Here is a 25,465-nt window from a genome sequence, read left to right on the forward strand (position 1 = left end):
CCGCATGGCACAGGTGCCACGCGGCGCCCATCCACCACTGCTCTCCCAATAATGGGGAGAGCAGTGGAACTTTCTGGGCGCACCTGGTGCATCTATACCAGGTGCACCATAATTGTAATTTTTTAAATTTTTTAAAATTGTAACTTAATATGTTAGCATATATGTTATGATTTAAAATTTATATGGTCTATAATTCATGATTATCGATTTAGAAAATTAAAATTTTAAAATAAATTTATTTTTGGTTTCGTGGAATAGCATGGATAATTTTTATTATTCCTAATTTTTTTTCAAAACCAAATAGAATTTAAAATTTTAATTTCTACAATGATAACTCCTAAAAAAATAAATAAATTATTACATAAAATTATAATTTTAAAAACTAAAAATTTAAAATTATAATTATGGTGCACCTGGTATAGATGCACCAGGTGCACCCAGAAAGTTCCACTGCTCTCCCCATTACTGGGAGAGCAGTGGTGGATGGGCGCCGCGTGGCACCTGCGCCATGCGGCGCCCATCCGGCAGCGTGCCCAAACTAATTAGTTTGGGCACGCTGCCCATAGAATTTTTGTCCCCAAAAGTTTCCTCTATAAATAACTGCTCCAATAAATGTAGTTCTACTTAGCTGAATGTAGAGTATTGAGATAGAGAGAGATAGGGAGAGAGAGAGAGTTGAGCACTGAATGTGAGGATTGGAGGAAATCAAACTAGTTGCTGCAGATCATCAATCAGTTTGGTTTCCTCCAATATCTCATCTTCACTTGCTTTGGCTATTGGCTATTACTGTTGTTATTATTTCTTCAGAAACCGTATGGGGTATTGAACATGAGGATTAGAGGAAGCCGAACGCTCCGGCGATACGATACAGAAGATGCTTTGAGAGTTCAGTTTCCTCTAATATCTCACCTTCGACTGACGGCTCCATGTCATAAGAATTAATGTGGTTTATTGTTCAAAACTTATTTTGATTCAATTGCTTGAAGGGAGATTAATCTGCTAATTTGTTTTTTGTTTACAATAAATTTTCATATCTGCGTTAGTTATTGGACATACATAAGAAGCGTTTCTCACACACTTTTATTTTTTTTTTTTGGAGAAAAAGGTAACACGCTACATGCTTCATTCATTGATATGATGAATTAGGCTACATGAGTGAGGCAGCACCGGCCTCGACGGGGGTGAAAAAAAAAANGGAGGAGAGGGGTGGGTGAAGTGGTCGGAGCTGTGGTCGCTCTGCGTCTGCGTCTGCAGCTGCGGCTGCGGCTGCGGCTGCTCGAGATCCTGCTTCACGTTCATCGCCACATCCATGCCCGGAACCACGATTTGCCTCGCGGATTAAACCCTAGTTCGATCTTCGAGAGCCACCATTTTCGCCTCCTCAAATGGTGCGAGAGAGAGAGAGAGAGAGAGAGAGAGAGAGAGAGATGGGTTGTGTTATTGGTTGAGAGCGTCGAGAAGGGAGTGGGGGACTCTTTTTCTATATATTTCAAAGTGCTTCTATTTTTTTATTAAAAAAAAATCTATTTTTGGTAAAAATGTATGGCTAACCCCTCAACCATAGCGTATGCTGAACTGGCTCCCTCAACTAATTTCTTTTTTTTTTTTAGTTTGTTGAGACTCCTTTTAAGTGATTCTTTTTTTTGTTGGGTTTACTAAGACTCTCTAAATTTCTAATTTTTTAAATCTAATAAATTTTTTTGAAAGAGAAAAATAGCATGTTCTCTATTTTGTTGGCTGAAAATATGAAATAATTAAGTTTCAAACTTGAAAATTTGGGTACCGACCATATTCAGCTAGTAAATTTACGTGATTTTGTCTATATAAATTTAAAATTTTACCAAATTAATCGATAATTTTATTAAATTTAATACTTTAAACTGCTTCATAACAAATGAATAATTCGGAATAATCATTTTTTAGTAGCTAAATGAGCTATGAAACTCAACAAAAACTTTTAACTTAATTAACTACAAAACCTCCGACCAAGAATTTTTTTAAGAAAAAAGTTTAAAGTTGAGGCCTCTTTCTCAGAAATGCCAATAATTGAGGGGGTTCTCCATGCAATTTTTGACCTTTCTAGATGAGAATATCCACCCAGTCAAAGGCTGTCAGGATCATGCAGTTGGCATGATAGAGAGCTGCAACAGTAACAAACCTCTGCAGCATCCCCAAAAGTTTCCTCTATAAATAACTGCTCCAATAAATGTAGTTCTACTTAGCTTAGAATGTAGAGTTTTGAGATAGAGAGAGAGAGAGAGAGAGTTGAGCACTGAATGTGAGGATTGGAGGAAATCAAACTAGTTGCTGCAGATCATCAGAAAGTTTGGTTTCCTCCAATATCTCATCTTCACTTGCTTTGGCTATTGGCTATTACTGTTGTTATTATTTCTTCAGAAACCGTATGGGGTATTGAACGTGAGGATTAGAGGAAGCCGAACGCTCTGGCGATACGATAAAGAAGATGCTTTGAGAGTTCAGTTTCCTCTAATATCTCACCTTCGACTGACGGCTCCATGTGAGATTAATCTGCTAATTTGTTTTTTGTTTACAACAAATTTTCATATCCGCGTTTCTCACACACTTTTGTTGTTTCTTTTTCTTTTCTTTCTTTTTTTTTTTGACTATATATATATACATAGGAAAGAGGCACTAAAGATCTTTTGTAAGCACAAAGAAGATTAGAAGATAAAATATCTCTTTAAAATCCTTACATCTCAACTATGAAAAATTATTGAAACACACACCCAAAAAAAAAAAAAGTTCAAAATCAAAAGTTTTTAGCTAGAATCTTTTATTAGCAAGCACACAAAAATTAAAAATTTTGACAAAAAAAAGTAACTCATATTATTTCAAGTGAGCATTTCTAATCAGATTACAGCTTTAAAGATTAAGGCTAAATCTCTCCATTTTTGTCACACATGTACACGTATAACTAATTACTTCTTGATTGACCAATAAATCTCAAAATGATAGATGGTCTCCTGTTTTTAGCTTCTTTTTCTTGTATATACAGTCGCTGCGCAATTTCGGTTTGATACCGTATATACTCACTGCTTCGCCAGCATCGCGTCCAACCGCCTCTTCCTCGCCGCGTGTTTGAGTTTCTCCATGGCTACGAGCCCGACTTGTCGAACCCGTTCCCTCGACAAACCAAACCTGATCATATTTGCCACTGTTAGCATGCACTAAGTTTGTTACTTTAGCTTCATTCTACAGCTTTTAATAGTACAAAAAAATTTCGACTTTTTTCACATTTCTAAAATGCTAGTGCTAAAAAGGCATATCCCAGAAAGCTTCAATTCAAATTTGTTCTGAGTCCATTGACTGTCAGAAATTTAATTAGAAAAGATAAGGAAAATTTACTTTGAGTTATCAAATATCCGTGACGAGAGAAGCAACTCACTGTCTACTAATATCCTCCCATGTGCGGCTTTCGCCGCCGAGACCGTGATAGAGCTGTACGATGTCTCTCTCCCGCTTATTAAGTGCTAAGTGAAGAAGCTTGTTAACTTCGTCCTGAAACGGAATACACGTAAGCGCACTTACGTTACTGGGCCTGTTTAGCTAGTTCGGAGCTTCTGCATAAGTGTTGCTAAGTAAAGATGTTGAGAAAAGCATTAGCATTTTCCCTTTTCTTATGCCCTCCACTACAGCTTCCAGCTGCAGGAGAAGTAGAAGCTTCAAGTTGGAGCTTCTGCTTCAAGGGATTCATTGGAACTTCCGCCACAGCAAAAGCTCGAGACTTTTTGTCTGCAGAACGTCTAGCTCTTACTTCTCAGAGCAGAGAAGTTGTTCCACAAGCCACGGGAAACGGGCACAATACCACAAGTAGAATTAAGCATGCGTGGGCGAGTACCTTAACAGACCACTCTTCAAATCCATGCCAGGGGTTGTTCTCCAGATTCCTATCTGCAATATACTGATAATAACGGAAAGATACATTCCTTATGCTTCAATTCAAGGGGGAAATCAAATTTCGAATCGAGCAAAAACAAATAGCAAGACGTACGCTGTGAAGCGTCTCCCCTGGAAGGCCATTTAGAGAGGGAAAGGCTTCCCGATCGAGAGAAAGTACCTTATTAACAGCCTGCAGTTTTGCCAACTTATAGTAAGAAATAAAAAAGGATGGTAACGGACAAAATTAAAGAATCCTGAAAGTAAAAACAGCAGAAACTCTAATACCTCCGTAGCGTTCCGCACTTTCTTTTGTGACATGTTCAGGGATTCTGCAAGTTTCTGAACAACATCAAAAGAAAATTTGTCATTCACAAATCCATCATTAGTTGGTTTTCATGCAAATGTGTTAACCAAATTAGACCTAAAACCAACTTCTTAATAAAACTCCGGCGGTTTCATCTTACATCGATAGATGGTGTAATTCCCTTGTCTTCCAACCTGATCTTTGCATTTCGAATCAAGCTTAACCTTTCATGCAAATGTGTGGGTAGTCTCAGAGTTCTCGAGTTCTCAACCAATGCTCGTGAAACACCCTGCAAACAAGCAAAGAATATGAACAAGGCTTTTAAAGATAAGGTTGATACTTGAATACGAGTGCGTGAACAAACACGCAAAGAGACTTAGCTAGAGACCAAATGCCGGAAATTAGGAATTTTCGTCATTTTCTAGATTCAATGAAGAAACTGCTCCTAAAAGACAACATAAGAAATTTACTCGAGAATCGGTGTTTTTTTTTTTTTCAGGGAGAAATTGCCCACTAGAAGGGGATTTAAAGAGGGTGGGATGCATAAGATCTCGACCCTTACTTTAAGTCGCAGTGTAGAATTGGAGATGGAATCCTCTGTTGTTCTTGAATTATTCTAAATATTGTTTGCGTAAATCCACTCTAAGTAGGTTATTTGCCAACAATTGTCGAGTAAACAAATCAGACTCACCTGACGTATCCACCAGTATACGTAAGTCGAAATTTTAAAGCCCTTGGACGAATCAAACTTCTCGATCCCACGAAGTAATCCGATCAAACCACCCTTCAATTGAAAAGGAAAAAAAATGTAAGAGACGGAAAAATTGAAGAATATTATTCACCGATTAGTATACAATAGCAATCTAAGGGACTATTTGCTCGGGATAGAGATTTTTCATTAAAATCCCTTTCTTAGGAGCTTCCAAGATGCAGCAGAAGTAGAAGCTATCGGATCGTTGGCGCTAACCATTAATTCCAAAAGCTCGAGCTGTTAGAAATACGCAACCAATTCACTTAAAGCGTACAGATACAGTGCCCACGGGTCTCAATTGTCACTCGGCCCATCCAACCTCACGTCACTTCGAACATGACTTGGCCTACCCCAGCCTCACGCCATTTCGAATATGACTCGGCCCAACATGGCCTCTCACCACAGGGCAGGATGCTGGGCCATTGAAGCTAACAGAAGCTTCAAATCGAGAGCTTCTGTACAGCAGAAGCTCCGAATATTATGCTCATCAAATGTCTGTAGTTGCTTCTCGGAGTAGAGAAGTTATTACAGAAGCCATATCAAACAGGCACCAAAGCTATAACAGATCAGCCGGAAATGAGAATTACCTGAATGAGGTCGGCCATCTCGGCACCCAAATTGTCATATTTTTGTGCAATAGATATCACCAACCGAATATTACTCATTGCTAGCTTCTCCCTCGCCTGCGAACATTCAAACAATCTTGAATGCAATTCAGCACGCGACATCCTCAGCGAACACGCCAGTTGCTTATCAGAAGGTTCGGTGCCCAGTTTTTCTTTTAATCTAAACCATCATCCAATCCGGCAAACAGGAAAAATTAGATTCTAAAAGCGAAAAAGAACAAACTTCAAAGACGTAAATAGCGATAGGATCATGTCATAAAAAATTATAATAAAATCCGTTCTTATGTTTCAGTTTCAGTGATCATATCGCATCCTACTTACTTTGCTCGATGCTCCTTGAGATAAAGACCGTCCTTTATTTTCTTCGACAAGTTCACAACTTCAGCATGAGTAAGCAAATCTTCGCTTACCATCCCCTTCACGTAACCTCTGTTGCGAGCCTGAAGCAGTTCGGGACTAACAGTAGAACGTATCTGCTTTCCTCGATTCAATGGCATTATCGAAAACCTCCTCCGAGTATCTGTTCTCCTTTGCCTCGCAGAAACCCCCGAACGAGTTACTTCGACCTTATTATTCTTTTCTGCGGGTTCAGTAAAAGTTTTCATTTGATCAAATGGAAGTTCCCATTGCTTTTCCAGCATAGATTTTTGCAACAAGACAAGGACTTCCAGAGAATTCTCGAGGTCGGGATCATCATCCGGTGAAATTTCGGGCGTATTGAGCCAATTCTCGGTGGTTGAAGTGGCGGCGGAATGCGCGTGCTCTTTAAGCGCCTTAATAGCTCGCATCTGTCGGTTCGACGAAGCGTTTGGGCCGAAATTAGGAGATTTTTGAGCAATTATCGCGCTTTTGCTTGCGGCAGATGAAAATTGCATTGGTCCATGATCTGGAACACCAAACAGCTTCTCGGAAAGGTCGGACGGATAAAATGAAGTGCTCAGAAGCCGGTTCCCGGCGCTTAGCCCGATCACTGCAGCCGTAGCCATCATCCAGCTTCTTCACTCTGCATATAATTGTCGCAATAAGTTATAAAAAAAACGAAGTTTCTAATGAAACTTCAAACTACTTCGAGCGTTAAATTCAATGAAAAATAATCCTAATTGAAGAAAAATTGCAATAAAGGAAAAATTTTTCTACTAGAAATGTTACATAGTGAATTGCCAGATATTTGAAGCGCGAAAAAGATCATAGCGACAGAGTGTTAGTAAACTATCGGTGCACGTAGCATGGTTCATCTGATCTTCACTATGCACGTGATTAGAGAATGTTAAGACGGCGTATTCCTAAATTATTTTCTATCGTATCGATCTTTCGGATAACATGATACATCACGGTGTTATATCGACTCGATGATCTCTATCTCAGAAACAAGGATTTCTGAGTTCCATGTGCTGCCGCCGACACAAATGAGGGCCGGCGCAAGCAAAAGAATGGTTTCTGCATACTTTAAAAACTACTCTACATGAGTTCAAGAGGAGAACAATTCACTAGATTCAGCAGGAAGTGCTTTTCCAAGAATCAAATCACACAAACAAGCCCAAAAAGAAAATTTCCAACCTTGTTAGCAACTGAATCAGCCACCATTCATGACACTTCATACAAACAAAGCTCAAAAGAGCAATTTGTATGTTTGTTCATCATGGAAACATCAATATAATGGAAAAGTAAGAGAACCCATTACCCCAAAATCCAATTTTTGATCAAAAAAACAAATTATATATACCACCCCCAAAGAATCTGAACCAATTGCTCCAAAATCCTATTTTGATCACAGAAAACAAAGCAAACATGCCCAAAGAATCTGAAAAATAAGCAGTAATTTAGAACCAACAAAGCTTATAAGTGATTAATCTATAAAAAAAACCAACTTTTTTCCTTAAAAAAAAAATGACAAAGGCAAATTAGATCACCTGAGTTGCTGTGGGTGGGCACAAACGTAGGGCGGTGAAAGCAAAGAGAGAAGAGGGAGAGCCCTGTACACACAACAACACTACAACAATACTTCGAATCTCTTTGTTGTTTTTAGTGAAAAAAAAATCTCTATTTTTTCCTTTTTTTTTTGGTTGGTATTGTTGCTGTTGTGAGGGATAGTAAGTGAGAGAGAGAGAGAGAGAGAGAGAGAGAGGATATGGGAGGGAGAGAGGCCATTGGTTGGAGGAGATATTAAGCAGGAGTTGAGTGGTGTGTGTGGCTCCCCCAACTCCATGAAACAAGTGAACAACCACACACACACACACAACACACACAACACAACGCAACACACATGCATGCACCAGGTGCATGTTTCCCCTGCATCTCATGCACTGCAACTATGAAGACACTGTTCGTTGAAATTGCAGACAGAATGCATCATGTGAAGTTAAAAAGGAGAGCGTGTTAGATGCACAGAGTGATCCCCCTGTTCATTGGGCAACAGAATGCCTCGTGGTCGTTCATATCGCATACATTGAAACTACAGAGACATTGTTTGTTGAAATTGCAGACAGAATGCGTCACGTGCAATCAGAAAGAAGAGCATATTAGATGCATGGAGTGATTCCACTATTCATTAGGCAAGAAAATGCATCACAATCGCCTATATCTCATGCACTGCAACTACGAAAATACTGTGCGTTAGAATTGCAGACAGAATGCACCACATGAAGTTAGAAAGGAGAGCACATTAGATAGACTAAGTGATATCGTGTTCATTAGGGAATAGAATGCATCCCAATCGTCCATATCTATACTCTTATATGAATCCCCAATATCAAATGATGATGTGGCAAACTCTCTTTTTTTTATTTTTTTAATTATTTTATTTTATATTTTAATTTTTTTTTCTCATCTTCTTTAACGTCTAACTCTTTACCTTCCAATAACATCACCTTCTCTCTTTTTATTATTATTGTAATTAATTCAAAATTAATTTTTTCTTCCAAAATTCTAACTCTTCTTCTCTTCTTTAACGTTCACCTCTTTACCTTCCAATAACCCTACTTCTCTCTCTTTATTATTGTATTTAATTAATAATTATTTTTTTCTTCCCCCCATGTCTCTATTAATCTCTTCGTTCTTAACTCTTGCTAAATCTCTTTCATCCTCTCCCTCTCCCGTAAAAGTCGCTCGCTTTCATCACTGTCGCATCGCCTTCAAGTCCATAGAATCCGCAGATCCCGTCGTGTATTTGGTGGGGATGGCAGTGGTGGTAGAAGATGAAAATCTTGGATGCGGCGGCGGCGGTAGCGACGATAGAAGTGGAAGAGAGTGTATGGATATATAGTAATAGTATATATATATATGGTGATAATCAAGTAATCGAGAATTTTTTGTATTTTACTTTTTCTTTAATGTTTTTTTTTTTAACTACCCTATCTATTAGCTTTTTTCAATTTCTTTTATAGTTATTTAGATGTATGTAAAATTGTTAAACAATAAGCTGATAAAAAATATATTTTTTTATAGGATTTGTTTCTAGAATTAGATGTTCTTTTAAAGGATTTGCATGTATGTTATAAATAACTGCTTACTCCAATTTACAATTTTATATATACACTGAATAATTTTAAAAAATTTACTATTATACAATTAAAATCTAATTCAACAAATACAATTTAAATTATTTTTATTTAAATTAATTGAATTATTAATCTAGCTAATAATTTTATTTAAATTATTTTGTCATTCCTTTATTTTACGCCTCTCTTTTTTTCTCTTTTTTTTTTCTTTCTTTATCTCCTCACTGTATTTTGTTTTTGATATATATCCAATTTCAAACTTTCATCAATGATCAACAATAATAAAAAAATCGCTTCGATAATATTTGCCCGCTGCATCGTGCGGATAACTACACTAGTATCAATAATGAAATTGTATTGTGAATAAAAATTTTCTGCACATAGCACTGTAGCACCTGTAGAAAATATATAGCGCATAAGAAAGTGTGTTTGAAAAATATTCTATTTGTTTTCTAGATGATAAAATCGGTGGCATTGGTTTAATTAAAGTATTCTTTCTGTAATACATCCGTAGCCTCGATACTAAAAATCTTACCCAAAAAAAAAAAATTTAAAGCCTCAAAGTTAGAATTGGATTTATTCAATGTGTTATATGGCATTCAAAATGCCAATACATATCAATATAATTTTAAATTCTCATTTTTTTTCATAAATTGAATATTTTTTTTCTATAAGTTAATTTTTAGTACTACCTTCTTTACTCAAAAAGTAGTGGATTTATAAGAATTACTACACATAGACCTCTTAAAAATTATAAATCATTATTATCTCAATTAATTTTAAACTTGAAATATTAATTATTAAATATCTAAGTACGGTGCATGGTTTGTACAGATACACCGGGAGCAGGAAATAATTTGACTAAGATATCTCTGGTGACACTGTGATCCGGATCCAACGACTCTTCAACAGTTTCTTGGGATATTTTTCACCTTAACCCACAAAAGAAACCTATTTCAAAATTCGAACCGACTCAAAATTTTTTTTTTCTTATGTGTATAATATCAAATTCTGTATAATGAATTGGTTACAATATTTTTTTACTGGACCAACTAAAAAAGAAAAAATTATATTTTTATATATATTTTGTCGTACTTCTTTTGTCCAATAGTGTTAGATGAGTCGTAATATCAAACTCAGTTATGAGTTGAATGAGAAGCGTTCGGTCGATGGGAATAATTTTAAATCTGTAAGTACCAATTTATTCCCACACTGATTATGCCAGCGACCTGAATCTCAATATTATGTTAACTGCAGATGGGTGGTCTCATATTGGGAACTGTCCCCATTAATTTTTATTTTTTTTCTTTTATGTTATGTGATTTTTTTTAATAATATTTAATATGCCTTTAAAAACTTTAAAAATATCTGATATATCCTTGGTTGATCAAAATGTACTTATTTATTTTCAAAAATCTTTCAAATGTCTTCAAATTTCTATGGTTTACTAATGAGATTTGGGATTTAGAAGGGTAATTTGATAATTTGAGAGTAAATTTGAAAATTTTGAAAAATAGTTGGGGTAAATAAGCAAAAGCACCCTTTTACTTTCTTTTATGTTTTGTGTCTCAAAACTTAACTCGGCAAAATATACATCTCGCCGCCGACTACACCCTGAACTCTTGAACTCGGCGAAAACGCGTTTCTCGGCCCCGACTTCACCAGGCGAACTCGGGAATTGCAGCTATTTCGGCACCGACTACTTCGTCGAACCCTTCTTCCGAAGAATCGCGAACCCCCTCGTAGCCCATAAGAGCTCTCAAATCGCCTCTTCACGCTTCATGCTCCCACAACCATGCTCTCGCGAGCTCGTCGTCGTCGCCACCTCCCCCTCCACGCTCTTCTCCCCACCCCACCGCGCCGCCGCGCTCTCCGCAGCCTCCGCGCTCCGGAATCGCCTCCCCAGACGCGCGACGTGTTCACGCTCAACTCCGCCATCACGAGCTGCTTCCGCAGCGGCGACGTGGAGAGCGCGCGCCAACTGTTCGACGAAATGCCCCACCGGAACTCGGTCACCTGGAACTGCATGGTCTCCGGCTTCGTTGCAAACCGCATGATCTCCGACGCGCGCAGGGTGTTCGACCAAATGCCCGCGAAGAACGTCGTATCCTCGTCGGCGCTCGTCGCCGGGTACGCCAAGTGCGGCCGCGTCGACGAGGCCCGGGACCTGTTCGATCGAATCCCCCGCAAGAACGTAGTTTGCTGGAATTCGATGATCTCGGGGTACGCATTGAACGGCATGATCCAAAAGGCGCGCGAATTGTTCGACGAAATGCCCCTCAGGAACGGCGTCTCGTTTTCGATCATGATTTCGGCGTACCTCAGGCGCAGGCTCGTCGGCGAAGCTCGCGCGCTGTTCGACCGAGCGCCTTCACCGTCGTCGTCGGCGACGTCTCTTTGCAATGCGCTGTTATCCGGCTACGTAGAATTGGGCCGCGTTAGCGATGCGGAGGAGTTGTTCGGCAAAATGGATCGAAGGGACGTGATATCGTGGAATGTAATGATCACCTGCTACGCGCGAGGCGGGAGGATGGACCTCGCCGAGCGCCTGTTCGATGAAATGCCGGAGAAGGACACAGTCTCTTGGACGGCGGTGTTGCACGGATATTTGCTGAACAGGGACGTAGATTCCGCGTGGAAGTTGTTCAACAATATGCCGGACAAAGACGCAGTGACATGGAACACGATGATGGGCGGGTTCGTGCAAAATGGTATGTTCGAGGATGCTTTGAGATTGTTCCACGCCATGCCGGAGTGGGAGAGAGATATCGTCTCGTGGAATACGATTTTGCAAGGATACGTTCGGAAAGGCGACATGGCGAATGCGAATTACTTCTTCGGGAGAATGCCGCGTAGAAGCGAGACTTCGTGGAACACGCTTATCTCCGGATACGAAGGAGAAGAGGCTTTGGTTTTGCTCTCGAAGATGGTCCGAGAAGGATTCAAGCCCGATCAAGCCACGTTGAGTGTTGTGATCTCGGTATGCGCCTCTCTCGTTGCTCTTAACTGGGGGAAAATGGTGCACAGCTACGCAGTTAAGAGCGGGTATCCGCGCGACGCATTGGTGATGAGCTCGTTGATCTCCATGTACTCTAAATGCGGCTTAACAGGTGACGCTCACGAAGTGTTCGAGCACGTTACGAAGCGGGACACGATCACGTGGAATGCCATGATCGCAACGTATGCTTACCACGGGTTAGCTAAAGAAGCTTTCACACTTTTCGGTGAGATGATCGAACGTAAGTTCGTTCCGGACCACGCGACCTTTCTGAGCCTGTTGATAGCATGTGCTCATAGAGGTTTAGTCGACGAGGGATGCAAATACTTCGAAAGTATGCAACGGGATTGGAAATTGGTACCGAGATCGGAGCATTACTCTTGCATGGTTGATCTTTTCGGGAGATCGGGATTTATAAACCAAGCCCATGAATTGACCAATGAAATACCATCCGACCTTCGAACCACTGCTTGGGAAACCTTGCTGAATGCGTGTAAAGTTCACGGAAATTTGGAACTCGGAGAAGTTGCGGCGAGAAAGGTTTTGCAGGATGATCAGCTCGATGACGGTGGAATGTACATACTCTTGTCAAATATTTATGCCGGCAAAGGAATGTGGGGCGATGCGGCGATGATCAGATCGTTCATGCGAGAACGTGGGGTGAAGAAAGAGACGGGATGTAGCTGGATTGAGATTCAGGGAGAGATGGCCTTCTTTTCTTCGAACGATAAGAGCCATCCTCTGATCGAGGAGATATGTCGTGAATTAGATAATATTTCCAACATAATAGAAGAATACATTTGAGTTACGCAACAACGAGGGTAACTTACTTATCCAAAAAGGCCGACGCTCACGTTGGTGCTGTTTGAATAGAGTCATTCAGAGAAGCAATACGAGCTTTTCATTAGAATACCCAAAAGATCTCCAACATAGAAGACGCAGAAGCTCCAAGTTGGATTCGTGGAGCTTTTGCGCTCAGAACCTAGAAGCTTATCTCCACTTTTACGACAGCGGCGAAAGAACTATAGCATATTGTCGATCGAACGCTTATTAACGTTTTTGCTTCTTTAATAGAGAGAAGCTGCTTCAAAAGCGAGGAGGCCACCCAAACAGGTATTAGTCGAAAATGTTTCATGGGCAGATTGTGCAGTTTTTAGCTTCAAAGATTCCATGTCAATGCAAATTCAAGCGCTTCAGTCATGCAAACCCTCGACAGCAAATCTGGTTTTATGATCTTTTCGAACCTCCACTGATACGGTATTCCTATTTCGATGCAGGAACAGCCGCAAGTTTAACATAGCAGAGAACAGTCGGCAAGCAACTTCGAAACACCGACGAAGCTATCGGACATTAATCACACTTGGAGACAATCTCAGGTTCTAATTTAACCATTCAACCTAGCAATTTCCTCATTTTATGTTACTGTTATACCGTAATTGCGATTGAGATGCATACGACGAACACAGTTTCTATTCCTTTCTCATGTTGGAACCTACCAAATTACAGTAATCACAGCAGCAGCAGCAACAAACAAAAGGCTCAGGTGCTATTGTGTATTTTCACCTAAAAACTGATCCACTGCATGCAACAATTGAGTGTTCAAACACCATCTGGGATGAGCTTATCCAGAAGTGTGTTCAGCAGCGCGTCGCGCTTCTCCGCCCGGGTCTCCTCCCTCATCCTCACCTGCTCCTCGCTCTCCCGCATCGCCCGCTCCAGCATCAGCCTCTCCCTCTCCAACCTCTCCACCGTCTCCCGCCACTCCTGCTCGAAGACCCGCCGCCACTCCATCAGCTCTCGCAACACATCAACAATGCTTCTGTCGCCAATCAGTAACTTTGCCCCCCTCGCGACCCTCGTCTTCGTGCTTCGAGCGGGGCCGTCGTGATTGCCATTCTCTTCTTCTTCTTCATCTTCATCTTCTAAGAATTCATCGAACGATCGATCTTCGGACGGCCTCTTTAGTTTCTTATTCGGANTGTGTTCAGCAGCGCGTCGCGCTTCTCCGCCCGGGTCTCCTCCCTCATCCTCACCTGCTCCTCGCTCTCCCGCATCGCCCGCTCCAGCATCAGCCGCTCCTCCACGCTCCTCTCCATCTCCTCCCGCCACCGCTTCTCCGCCTTCTGTTGCCACTCCATCAGCTCTCGCAACACATCAACAATGCTTCTGTCGCCAATCAGTAACTTTGCCCCCCTCGCGACCCTCGTCTTCGTGCTTCGAGCGGGGCCGTCGTGATTGCCATTCTCTTCTTCTTCTTCATCTTCATCTTCTAAGAATTCATCGAACGATCGATCTTCGGACGGCCTCTTTAGTTTCTTATTCGGATCGGAGGCACAGGATTCAACAGCAAGGTGAGGGCGTCGCATGTTCGTCGCCGGCTCATCGACGTTATCGGCATCCGACGTCTCTTTTCCCTGAAAAAAAGCAAAGTGAGAATCACAAATGTAGAAATGAAAACTATTTACTACTACGAAATGCATTGTCATATGCTCACTGAAACCAACTTGCCAAAACCTAACAAGGATCAGTTGAACACTATAAGAAAATTATATGACTCTCTCAACCTAATGTCAAACCAAAATCTACCAATATTCACCATTTAAATTAACCAAAAGTATAATTTAATGTTCCAATTTGCAATAGACACCAATGATTTGATTGGGGTTGTAACAAAATCATATAAATTTGTAATGGGCCCAATGGATTGGGTAAAATTGGTTTTAACAAAAAAACAAAGTACAGAGACTACCTATACTATACTATAATAAACTATTTGGAAGTAGACTCCCTAAACTATAGACTCTTTTTTTTTTTATCAGAACCCTCCTACTATTTTTTTTTGTTTTTTATTCGACTTATTTACATCAGATAAATTAAAAATTTTGTCAAATTTAATGATAATTTTATTAAATTTAATAGTTCCGCCAGCTTAGTTAATAGCCAGCAGCTAATTAAGGTCTCGTTTGGTATCGTTGTCTGGTATCGTTGTCGTTCTTTTTTACTTTTTATTGTTATGATTGAAAAAAATTGGAAGTTTAAAAAGTTGCTTTTTAAAAAATTTATGTGTAAAATTTAAAAAAAAAAGAAAAAAAAAGATAACCATACCAAAATGAGGGCTAATAACTAGCTAAAAATTTTTAAATCTAAACAAATAAAAAGTTAATAGTAACAAGAAACAAAAAAACTCCACTCTCTCCTTATAGCATACATTTCTTTACCTAATTAATATATCAACCTACATAAGTTATGAGTCCGGTCACTATACTTTTATGAATGCAGGCCCTATTGTATTCATAAATTTTCGACCGTCAGATCATACTATTCAATCATTGCCACCCGGTAGATCATACTATTCAATCAACCACCCACTCAATCCTAGAGGATCACTATCATCCTAACTGCACATTCATTCATCCAACGGTAGAAAACTTATAAGTATAAAGAGATCTATATTCAGTATAGTAGCCCTAGCACATAAGTTATTATAAAACATAAAAAAAAAATTGAAACCATTAATTAAAAAAAAGAAAAGGATTAATCAAATCTAATATTCAATTCAAATCACCAGATCAATCACAAATAACAAATCTAATATTCAGTTCAAATCACCGGATCAATCACAAATAACAATAATCATCATCCACAAGAAGAAGAAGAAGAAGAAGAAGAGGAGAAAGTCTACATTATAACAATAAAACTATATTATTGATTTCCATCTAATCATATATATTTTTTTAGCGCAAAGTACAATAAAAGTATATTTTTAATAACCACCGTGAGATGGAGCGGATGAACTCAAGAAAAAGATCCGGTTGATTAGAGACGCCATATCAGCAATATAACCGGTGAATTCTGGACTCTTTCGGAGGAGGAGGAGGGGATGTGAGAGCTCGCCTTGCAATTGCATGGATGGACGAGGCTCTTCCACTTGCACTTGCACTTGCACTTCTCCTCCCCCTCCGCCTCCGCCGCCGCCCTCGCCGCGATCAGATCCCTCGTCTCCGCCGCCCCCCACCGCAGCCGCGTGCGAGAGGCGTTCATGAGGAGGACGAACTACAAAACTCTAAGCCTAACCCTAACCCTAGGCCGAGAATTTGGCGATGGCAATGACGCTAATAATGGTAGTGCCACTGCGAGGAGCACTAGTGCATGTTCTCCTTCTCCTCCTCTTCCTCCTCCTCCTCCTCTCGTGCTGTGCGCCGACCAGCAGGAACGAGTCGAAGTCATGAGAGGGACAGGCAGACAGGCAGACCGGCCGACAGAGGTCCCACAATGCGGCGCCGCTATCCCGTATTTATGTACAGAGAGGGTCTATTTGTTAGAGCTGCCAACGCCCCGAACGCAAGCGATTTGAGACCGACTCGTGTTTAGCATAAACGAGCTGAACACGAGCCGGCGCGTCAAAATATCGAGCTAAAAAATTCAGCTTGCGTAGAAAAATACGAGCTGATTCATAAATAATAAGTTAAAAAAATTATGAAGGATACGTATGGAAAATAAATTCATAAAATTTTACCTATTTGATTCTGATCTAATAGTTAAAATTTTACATATATATATATATATATAGAGTTGAGCTAAAATACTATCAGTAGTAAATGAACCGTTTTACTACCGATTTGTTTTCGATGATAAAACTTACAAATTGATGATCGGCTCCGTTGAACATGATCTATACCACTTAAAGTGTTTAGAAATCAAATTTCAAATCTTTTCGACATCATTTGCCTAATGATCAAAAGGTTTCAAAATTTGTAATTTTAATGGTCGATAAGAGGCGTTTTCGGCGTAAAGATATCCAAATCAATTGAATTTTTGTTAGAAAATTCTTTAAACTATTTAAAACAAGATCTTTGATCTTGATTACAAAACTCCTATCATCATTTTTTTAAAAGTATTCATTTTCAGCCATTCATTTTTCTATTCACTTGATGGATAAAAGAACAATATCGAAAGTGCATGAAATTTGATTTCTAGATAGTTTAAATGGTTTAAATTATATTTAACGGAGCCGATTGTCAATTTGGAAGCTCTATCATCAAAAACAAATCTGTAATAAAACGGCTCGTTTACTACCGATAGTATTCTAGCTCAACTATATATATATATATATATATAGAGTGAGGCTACTATGCTATCGAAAGCACGGAGCCTTCCGTGCTTCCAGCTCGTTTTTGATGTTGCGACTTTCGAATCGTCGATCTGCTCCGTTAAATTTGATCTAGAGTATTTGGAGTACCTAGAAAATAAATTTTATTATTTTTCGATATCATTTGCCTAGTGATCGAATGAGCTCAAAATCAACAAATTTTAATGGCCGTAGTGAGCCATTTGCAAGTTTAACGGTGTAGAAATATCCAAATCACGTGAAATTTTGATAGAAAATTCTTTATACTATATAAAACAAGATCAATATCTTTGATTTAAAATTTTAATGTCATATTATTACATTTTGTAAGATTTTTATTTTCAGCCGTTGATTTTGAGCCCCTTCGTTCACTAGGCAAATGATATCGTAAAATCATAAAATTTATTTTCTAGGTACTTCAAATACTCTAGATCAAGTTTAACGGAGCCGATCGACGATTCGAAAGTCGCAACATCGAAAACGAGCTGGAAGCACGGAAGGCTCCGTGCTTCCGATAGCATAGTAGCCTCACTCTATATATATATATATATATTCGAGTTATTATCAAATTGAACACAAGCAAGCAAGCTGACTTAGCTCGTATTCGGTTCGTTTATTAATCGAGCTGAAAAATACATTTTGTGTTCGGCTTATTTACTAAACGAGATTCAATTTTGAGTTCATTTCAAGCCGAATACGAACTGACTTGCGAACAATAAACTAAATTGCCGCCCCTACTATTTGTAGACCAAGTGATAAAAAATTTGATGGCTAATATCCGAAATTATAAATTCGTAGTGTAGTTATTCTATATTTTCAACTAAATTTATTTTTTAAAAATAAATAAAATAAATAGCATGTTACCTCTCTCTTTTTCTCTTTAAAAAAAAAAAAAAGGATTTGTAGTCAAACAGCTGAGACAGACAGAGAAATGCCACTCTTTTTGTTTTGATTTATACCAGAAATGCCCCTCCATTTTTTTTTCATTTTTCTGTTTATTTTTTTCGGTTTTTTTAGTCTGTGGGTGTTTGATTTGTGGGAAAAGCGTGAAAAATAAAATTATAAAAAACATCTATTTTACCTTTCCGCCCGTTTAGTTTGAAAAAGATTAATTTTTTAATTTTTTTAAAATGTCATAACAAATTAATATTTTTATTTTTCTGTTTATTTTTTTCGGTTTTTTTAGTCTGTGGGTGTTTGATTTGTGGGAAAAGCTTTCAAAATAAAATTATAAAAAACATCTATTTTACCTTTCCGCCCGTTTAGTTTGAAAAAGATTAATTTTTTAATTTTTTTAAAATGTCATAACAAATTAATATTTTTATTTTTAAATTTTTTTTAGAAAAATAAAAATATTAGTTTGAAAAAAATATTATAATTTTATTTTGAAAAAAATATAATTGTTTGGTTATGAATAATATACCTTGATATAGTGTGACAAAAAATATAGTGCACTTCCTCAAAAAATGAGAGGATCAAGGGATAATTAATGAGCAGTGAATGCATTTAATCATCCTTTATTCCTGTCAGAACTTTATTACTATTTTGTTAAATTTTTATAATTTATACTAAAAATATTATTAAAATAATAAAAAAATATTAAAAAATATTTTTAAAATAAAATAAGTTAAAAAATTGGCAATTACGCTCTCTACGTTAACACCGTAAACTTTTAAAAATATTTTTCAAATTTAAAAAAATATAAATTTTTTAAAAAAATATTTAGAGAAAAATTTTTATATTTAGTTTTTTTTTTCCTACTGTGCTTGACCCTGACCTTTTCATTTCTCTTTGTTTTTACCTCAAGATGTATACATACTCTACATGGTGTAGTCCAACCAATCACAATTTTTTAAACAATTATTCAAATCATTATAATTTATTATATATTTTTTAATAATTATTTAATGTATAATTACTACACAAAAAGCTTCCTCTTAAATAATTCAATTCGAAAGAGCCCGGTTCAGGATGGTAGACGCACAAAAATTTAATTTAAACTATGAACTATTTTAAATTAAATACATAATTTTTAAAAATTTTAATTTTATTATTTAATTATTTAATTTAATTTAATTTATTTGATTTTAATTAGTTAATCACACTTACTTCAAAATTTTGACTTTAAAATTTAAATGAATATATTTAGTTGGTGAGCTACTACAAATTCATTAAAATAAGGGAAAACTTCAAAAACCCCTCCTGTGGTTTCGTGCATTCTCACTTTGCTATCCTGTGGTTTAAAACGTATCAATTTACCCCCTGTGGTTTCATTTTTATCTTTTCGGAAGCTTTTTCGTTAATATTTCGTTAAATTATATACAAAAAACTTCAGATAACCATCTATATTTATCGAATAGTCACTTTAGTATTCTTTAATTTTAACTTTGTCACTGATTTTAAAAAATAATAATAATAAAATTAATAACAAAAAGATAAAAACGAAACCACATGAGGGCAAATTGATACGTTTTAAACCACAGGGTAGCAAAGGGTAGCAAAGTGAGAATGCACGAAACCACAGGAGGATTTTTGAAGTTTTCCCTTAAAATAATTAGCTAAGATACCGTTAACTAATTCAAATTAAATAAACTAGACAATTAAATAGTAAAATTAAAATTTTGAAAGGTTGAATATACCATTCAAAATAGTCAATAAATTTTACTGTAAAAAAAAATTAGCAAATAAAAAAAAAGTTTAAATTGTTTGCTTGAGATTGAACATGTAGGCTCCAAAGCAAAAGCTTAATAATGAGCTCCATTATTAAGCGTTTGCTTTCACAGTTCTTCGTGAAAAATTAAACTCCAAATCCAAAGGTCTAAGATTTCACAAAAAAATTATTTAAAAAAACAAAATTTTATTACTGCTTTTCTTTTTTTTTTCAAATTACTCTGTTCAAAAGCTATTAACCAAAATCAAAGAATCCATGATTTTGGGATAACACACTTTACCCATAATAATCATAATAAGAAGTAAAATTATATATATATCGCTATAATTACAACACAAATATTAATTTTTTTATTCACTAAAAATTCAATGGTAAATAAAAAAAATGGATGAATTTGATGTTTAATAATTAATAAAATAAATTAACAATGTCCCATCTCTAGTGATCTACAGCTCCATTGTAATGGAGCGAAGAACCAATTAAAAGAGATAGATGTTAATATTAGTCCATTAGCATTCAAAACAAAACACTTCAAAATAAAAAGAAAGCTCTTTTGCTTCGCCAAGATGGACTCAGACAAATAAAACAAAATTTAAGGTAAGAGATTTGTTTTTTAAATTGTTTTGATTTGTATTTCAGAGGAAATTTTTTTTACAAAGGAAAAAAAAAATTAAGAAGAGATCGATCGAAAACACTAAAAAGTCCACAATTTCAAAGTGCATATATAATAAATTCGAAGTGTAAAAAAGGCCCACAGTTTGATCGGAGCTTAAAAATCAACTGTACTATACAAACGTGCCTTCGAGTAACCACAGAAAAAAAAAAAAAAAGAAAAAGAAAAGAAAAGAAAGAAAAGAGTCGCATGAACCCTAAACAGCGAAAGGGAGTAATCGAACTAAACCCTAGATGCATCATCGGTATTAGATTCCCATTATTAAGGGGAGAGAGAGAGAGAGAGAGAGAGAGAGAGAGAGAACCATGGCGACGACATTGGAGCGGGGAAGAGGAGGACGACGATCTAGGGTTTTGGGGGTTGGGGGGGATAAATAGGCGGAGACCCCGCCCCACCCTCTTGCACGAATCTCAAAGCAGGAGTCTAGTTGATCTGGGCGGCTCACGCGGCGGAGAGAAAATGGGCCCCATTATGGCCCATGGACTGAGTCTGAGCCCCACGCGAACTGGGCCAAGTAAGTTTTACAAGCCATAGTAGTAGTACTCATTAACCACCTCTCATTTATTAATTAATTAATTAATTAATTAATAGGTAAAGATATACATAACTTACCAAGGACAAAAAAAATTTATGGACACAGTGTTCATAAAATGTAATATGAGGATGGATTGGTGTCGCGTGGCATCCAGAGACCCCGGATGGGCGCCACGTAACACCCTCCCCCATGCGGGGATGGCCCCGCTGCGAAAAATTCTAGAATGCAACAGATATATTGGTGAAGTGACGTAACAAATCAATCAAAAATTCACTTTTTAAGATATATGTCTCATCATAATTATAAAAAAGTATTTTTATTATACTTTTGTTTGAAAAGAAGAAAGGTGATTGACTCGTTATTGATGATGTGGTGCAAGTGTGATAATGTAGAATTCCTCCCCCTGCTCTGCCGTGTGAGAGAGCAGTGGGGTTTGTTTCGGTGCATCCGGTGCACCATATTTTGCTTTAAATTTTATTTTTTATTTTTAATTATAATTTAATATAATAGAGATACACTTTATGATATTTTAAAAATATATTTAAAATAATTTTAAATCCTAAACTCTAAATTTTTTATATATATTTTTAAAATATCATAATATATATATATATTATATTATATTATAATTTAAAATAAAAAAATTAAAACAAAAAATAGTGCATCATGTGCATCGAAAAAAATCCGCCTGCTCCCCGGTGCCACGCGGCGCCCACGGGGGCATCCCCAAATTGTTTTTTATGGACAGAGTGTCCGTAAAATTTTTGCCCACTTACCAAAATTATTAATCTTTCAAAATTTTAATTTTATTATTTAATCTTTCAACCAACCGTCTCTAGAGCAAGTAGCAAAGAGCTTGGTAGTTGGTATCCGAGACCCAAGTTCAAATCCTAGTTGATTCACATTTTCAACTAAGTTTATTTCTAAATGAAATAAACGAAGCGGGTAGCATGCTACCTATCTCTTAAAAAAAAAAAAAATTAATCTTTCAATTTGTTCAGTTTGAATAAGTCGACGACACTTTGACTTTTAAATTTTGAACGCGTCGTTTATCTTTGCAGACTTATAAGTTAATATACTTCGTGCAATTCCGACAACTATAAATTTATTATAAAAAAAAAAAGATTAATTTTTTTAGTTAAAGTGCTGCTGATCGACTTAAATCAAAAAATAAAGTTAAAAGGCCGGATAGTATATTCAAGATTCATAATTTATATGTTAGTTCCATACATTTTTACCTTATTAGTATTAAGATTTATGTTTTCTCTCTCAACCTTCTTTGTTTGATTATTCAGATTTGGTCCACGATTCGAGAAAGTAACTAATAATCTCACGCCAGGAACACAGAGGCCTAAAGTAGTTTCAGATTTTTTTTGTTTTCAAACTGTTAATAGTAAGAGAGCAATGCTATCACCGACTACCGACTGTTCCTAACGTATGTAATATAAAAGATTTGATAGTTGATATTCAAGATTCTAAATTCAAAACTTAATTATTTTATATTTCTAATTAAATTCATTTCTAAACATAAATGAACAACGTGAGCTCAAAAAAAAATATTAAAAAAAATATTATTTGTACACTCAAAAACTCGAGAAAAGTTATAAGAGGATAAAATACCTATACAATTTTTTGGATGTACAACTTATATTTTTGGGGTTTTCATAAATTAATAATAATAAAAGCATAGCTACTGTATTATCGGAAGTATTGATGGTCTGGTGCTTCCGACTTTTTGACTATTTTTTTTTGAAAGAAGGTAGCATGCTACCGCTTCATTCATAAAGAGTTTGAACTTAGCAATTACGGGAAGCAACTAGGCTTCCACAGGAACGGAGCAAAAAAAAAAAAAAAAAAAAAAAAAAACTAGATGCAATAGGAGGGACTTTTTGACTATTAAATCAGTCTCTTTTGATCATTTCTAATCTCTGAATTAATACTGTTATCCTATGGAAACCACTCAACTTTAAGAGAGACCGCAATCATTCTAATCGTAGAATTTTTAATCCAATGATCAAAAAATCAGAAGTATCAAATTCTCTATATTTTTAATAATATAGTAGCTCTACACTGAAAATAATGTCCTGATGTATCTATATGAGTGGTCATAGTCTTATTTTACAATTTTTATTTTTTTTAAAGAAATAGATAGTACGCCTGTTCGCTGGATCAAGATTAATAAAGAGAAGTCGGAACTACATTACATGGGGTACAATTTTTACTTTTACTTTTATTTTTTTGGGGAGTGGTTTTATGTTTGGGTGGACCACAACATTCTAGGTTCTTCAAGCTCTTGGTCATTTTACCTCAAAATTATATAAAAATAAAATTATTTTGTTGTGTTTTGTAGTACTGCAAAAGCTATATAAATAGCTGTGTTTTCAAACAAGAAAAAATACAGTATTAATAAAAAAAATATCCTAGTTTTAACAAATTTCTCATTTAAAGAAGTTGGACACTACTACACCCCTGAGCAATTTTTTTTAGTATAATATTATTTTGTATATTTGAAAAAAAAAAAAAGAAAACTATCAGCTAATCCATTATAAAAATAAACTTAGTTACAAAAATGAAACAACTATGTTTAAAAAATAATAGAAAAAAGACAAAAAAAAAAGGGTCCAAAAGAAGCAGATCTTTCGATTTAAGTAAGAACTGTCTTCTATTTCGAAAATATCTACTGATGTCTCCTTACACAGTTACACTTATTATGAAAAATCATATTATTTGTTTCAGCCAAATTATCTACCAATAAGTTAATATTTTTTTGCAGTTACATCTCGAATCTTCGAATAGAGAAATAATAATAAAAATAGATTCGCAAGGTTTATAGAATAGTAGAATAGAGATACAATATTTATTTTTTTAAAATAAATTTTATTAAAAATATAAAATAATTAGAGTTTAAATTTGAATCCTTGGATATAAACTATCAAATCTTTAGTAGCTGTATTAGGTACAGCAGGCATGCGAATTACTCTTGAATGAATATTTATTTGGCTTGACTTTATCAACTTTTGAAATCATCATAGATGGTTAAATATTATCAAATATATATAAATAATTAAGAGTTATTTATGAGATGAAATGAAATAGATTGAAATTCACTCCAAAAGCTTATTGGGAGGGCACTATATTGATAATTTATAAGAATAGATGAGAACCACCTATATTAAATATTTGATCGAAGGTGATTGTCGCCCCCAATGATGATTATGCATTATTTAAATTTAAAGTTTTTGTGTTGGTGTTTCGGGGGTCGTTAAAAAGGTATTATTTAAGGAGTAGAGTTAAAGTTAAGATTAACGGTGGAGATGTTAGAGTAATTTTAGTGTTTGATTGAGAATCGGAATATGGGGTTTTCCAGAGATAAGTAAATGAATGTTTGGTAGAAGGGTAACCGGAGATGGAATAGAGGTATGAGGTAAAAAAGTAACTTTGATATTAGTGGAGATGTGGAGTCAGAAGTAGAGATGGCCAAATGGGCTATCCCGATAGGCCATTGGGGTGGAGTTAACCCAAATTAGGTAATTTGGAGAATATACTCGGATAAGGGGTTATTCTATCTTAACTCCGGAATCAACACGGTGCTTATGGTTTATCCACTCCAAACTACTCTAAATTTTTATAAACATAAACTATTCTTATTTTTAAATATAGACGCCAGTTGAAGGGAGTTTGGGGGGGGGGGTCGTGCATAATTCTTATTTCAAGCTCTTGGCTCATCTTTACCCATCAAAATTTATAACAATAAACTTATTCCATCAAATTTAGATGGTCTTCAAGTTATTGGCTTTTACCTCAAAATTATATAAAATTAAATTATTTGTGTGTTTTGTAGTACTGCAAAGCCTATATAAATAGTTTGTGTTTTCAAACAAGAAAAAATCAGTATTAATAAAAAAATATCCTAGTTTAACAAATTTTCTCATTTAAAGAAGTTGGACACTACACCTGAGCTTTTTTTTAGTATAATATTATTTGTATCTTATAATGAATATTTATTTGGCTTGACTTTATCAACTTTTGAAATCATCATAGATGGTTAAAAATTATCAAAGAAATATATAATATATATATATATATATATATATATTATATTATATATATATATATATAATAGAGTTTGACTGGGTCTTTATCGATAGTAAACTGCTCGGTTTACTACCGATTTATTTTTTGATGATAGAGCTTTTAAATCGAGTCGGCATCGTTGAATATATTAGACCATTTAAAATTATTTAGAAATCAATATTCATAATTTTGGATCACTTACTGAACGATCAAAGGGTACAAATCTATAATCTTTTACGGCCGATATGGTGCGTTTGCTGTTTAACGGATTAGAAGGTTCAAATCAACTAATTTTATTAGAAAATTCT

The 25,465-nt window shown here is 36.1% G+C and overlaps 4 protein-coding genes across 9 annotated transcripts in view; 1 reads left to right on the forward strand and 3 right to left on the reverse strand.

The window, feature by feature from the left end:
* The window catches only part of LOC109728755 (beta-amylase 8-like), a 10,242-nt gene extending 8,799 nt beyond the window's left edge, over positions 1-1,443 (reverse strand). For 2 of the 3 annotated variants that reach the window (XM_020259273.1, XM_020259274.1), the window contains exon 1: positions 1,198-1,443. In XM_020259273.1, the coding sequence (XP_020114862.1) occupies positions 1,198-1,311 (114 nt within the window). In that variant the 5' untranslated portion in view covers positions 1,312-1,443. The remainder of the gene's footprint in view (positions 1-1,197) is intronic. The other variant, XM_020259275.1, reaches the window with a different exon arrangement.
* Positions 2,816-7,692, reverse strand: LOC109728761 (RNA polymerase sigma factor sigA). Of its 3 annotated transcripts, none has more exons than XM_020259284.1 (10): positions 7,492-7,692; positions 5,903-6,584; positions 5,543-5,741; positions 4,896-4,988; positions 4,365-4,493; positions 4,186-4,239; positions 4,013-4,090; positions 3,860-3,922; positions 3,367-3,519; positions 2,816-3,159 (listed from the first exon to the last, which is right to left on the reverse strand). In XM_020259284.1, exons 2-9 carry the CDS (start codon positions 6,568-6,570, stop codon positions 3,403-3,405), a joined length of 1,401 nt encoding a protein of 466 aa, XP_020114873.1. In that variant the 5' UTR covers positions 6,571-6,584; positions 7,492-7,692; the 3' UTR covers positions 2,816-3,159; positions 3,367-3,402. The 3 variants fall into 3 exon arrangements, with proteins under 3 accessions (XP_020114873.1, XP_020114872.1, XP_020114871.1); XM_020259283.1 differs by having other exon boundaries at positions 3,407-3,519; positions 4,079-4,090; positions 7,492-7,691; XM_020259282.1 differs by having other exon boundaries at positions 3,407-3,519; positions 7,492-7,690.
* Positions 10,652-13,859, forward strand: LOC109728594 (pentatricopeptide repeat-containing protein At4g02750-like). Of its 2 annotated transcripts, none has more exons than XM_020259044.1 (3): positions 10,652-13,189; positions 13,354-13,452; positions 13,583-13,859. In XM_020259044.1, the coding sequence occupies exon 1, from the start codon at positions 10,874-10,876 to the stop codon at positions 12,878-12,880; it is 2,007 nt and encodes a 668-aa protein (XP_020114633.1). In that variant the 5' UTR covers positions 10,652-10,873; the 3' UTR covers positions 12,881-13,189; positions 13,354-13,452; positions 13,583-13,859. The 2 variants fall into 2 exon arrangements, with proteins under 2 accessions (XP_020114633.1, XP_020114634.1); XM_020259045.1 differs by having other exon boundaries at positions 13,360-13,452.
* On the reverse strand, positions 14,038-16,117 carry LOC109728483 (trihelix transcription factor GT-3a-like). Its single transcript, XM_020258893.1, has 2 exons — positions 15,920-16,117; positions 14,038-14,490 (listed from the first exon to the last, which is right to left on the reverse strand). Exons 1-2 carry the CDS (start codon positions 16,115-16,117, stop codon positions 14,038-14,040), a joined length of 651 nt encoding a protein of 216 aa, XP_020114482.1.

This window comes from Ananas comosus, linkage group 24 (genome assembly GCF_001540865.1).
Source record: "Ananas comosus cultivar F153 linkage group 24, ASM154086v1, whole genome shotgun sequence".
Taxonomy (NCBI): domain Eukaryota; kingdom Viridiplantae; phylum Streptophyta; class Magnoliopsida; order Poales; family Bromeliaceae; genus Ananas; species Ananas comosus.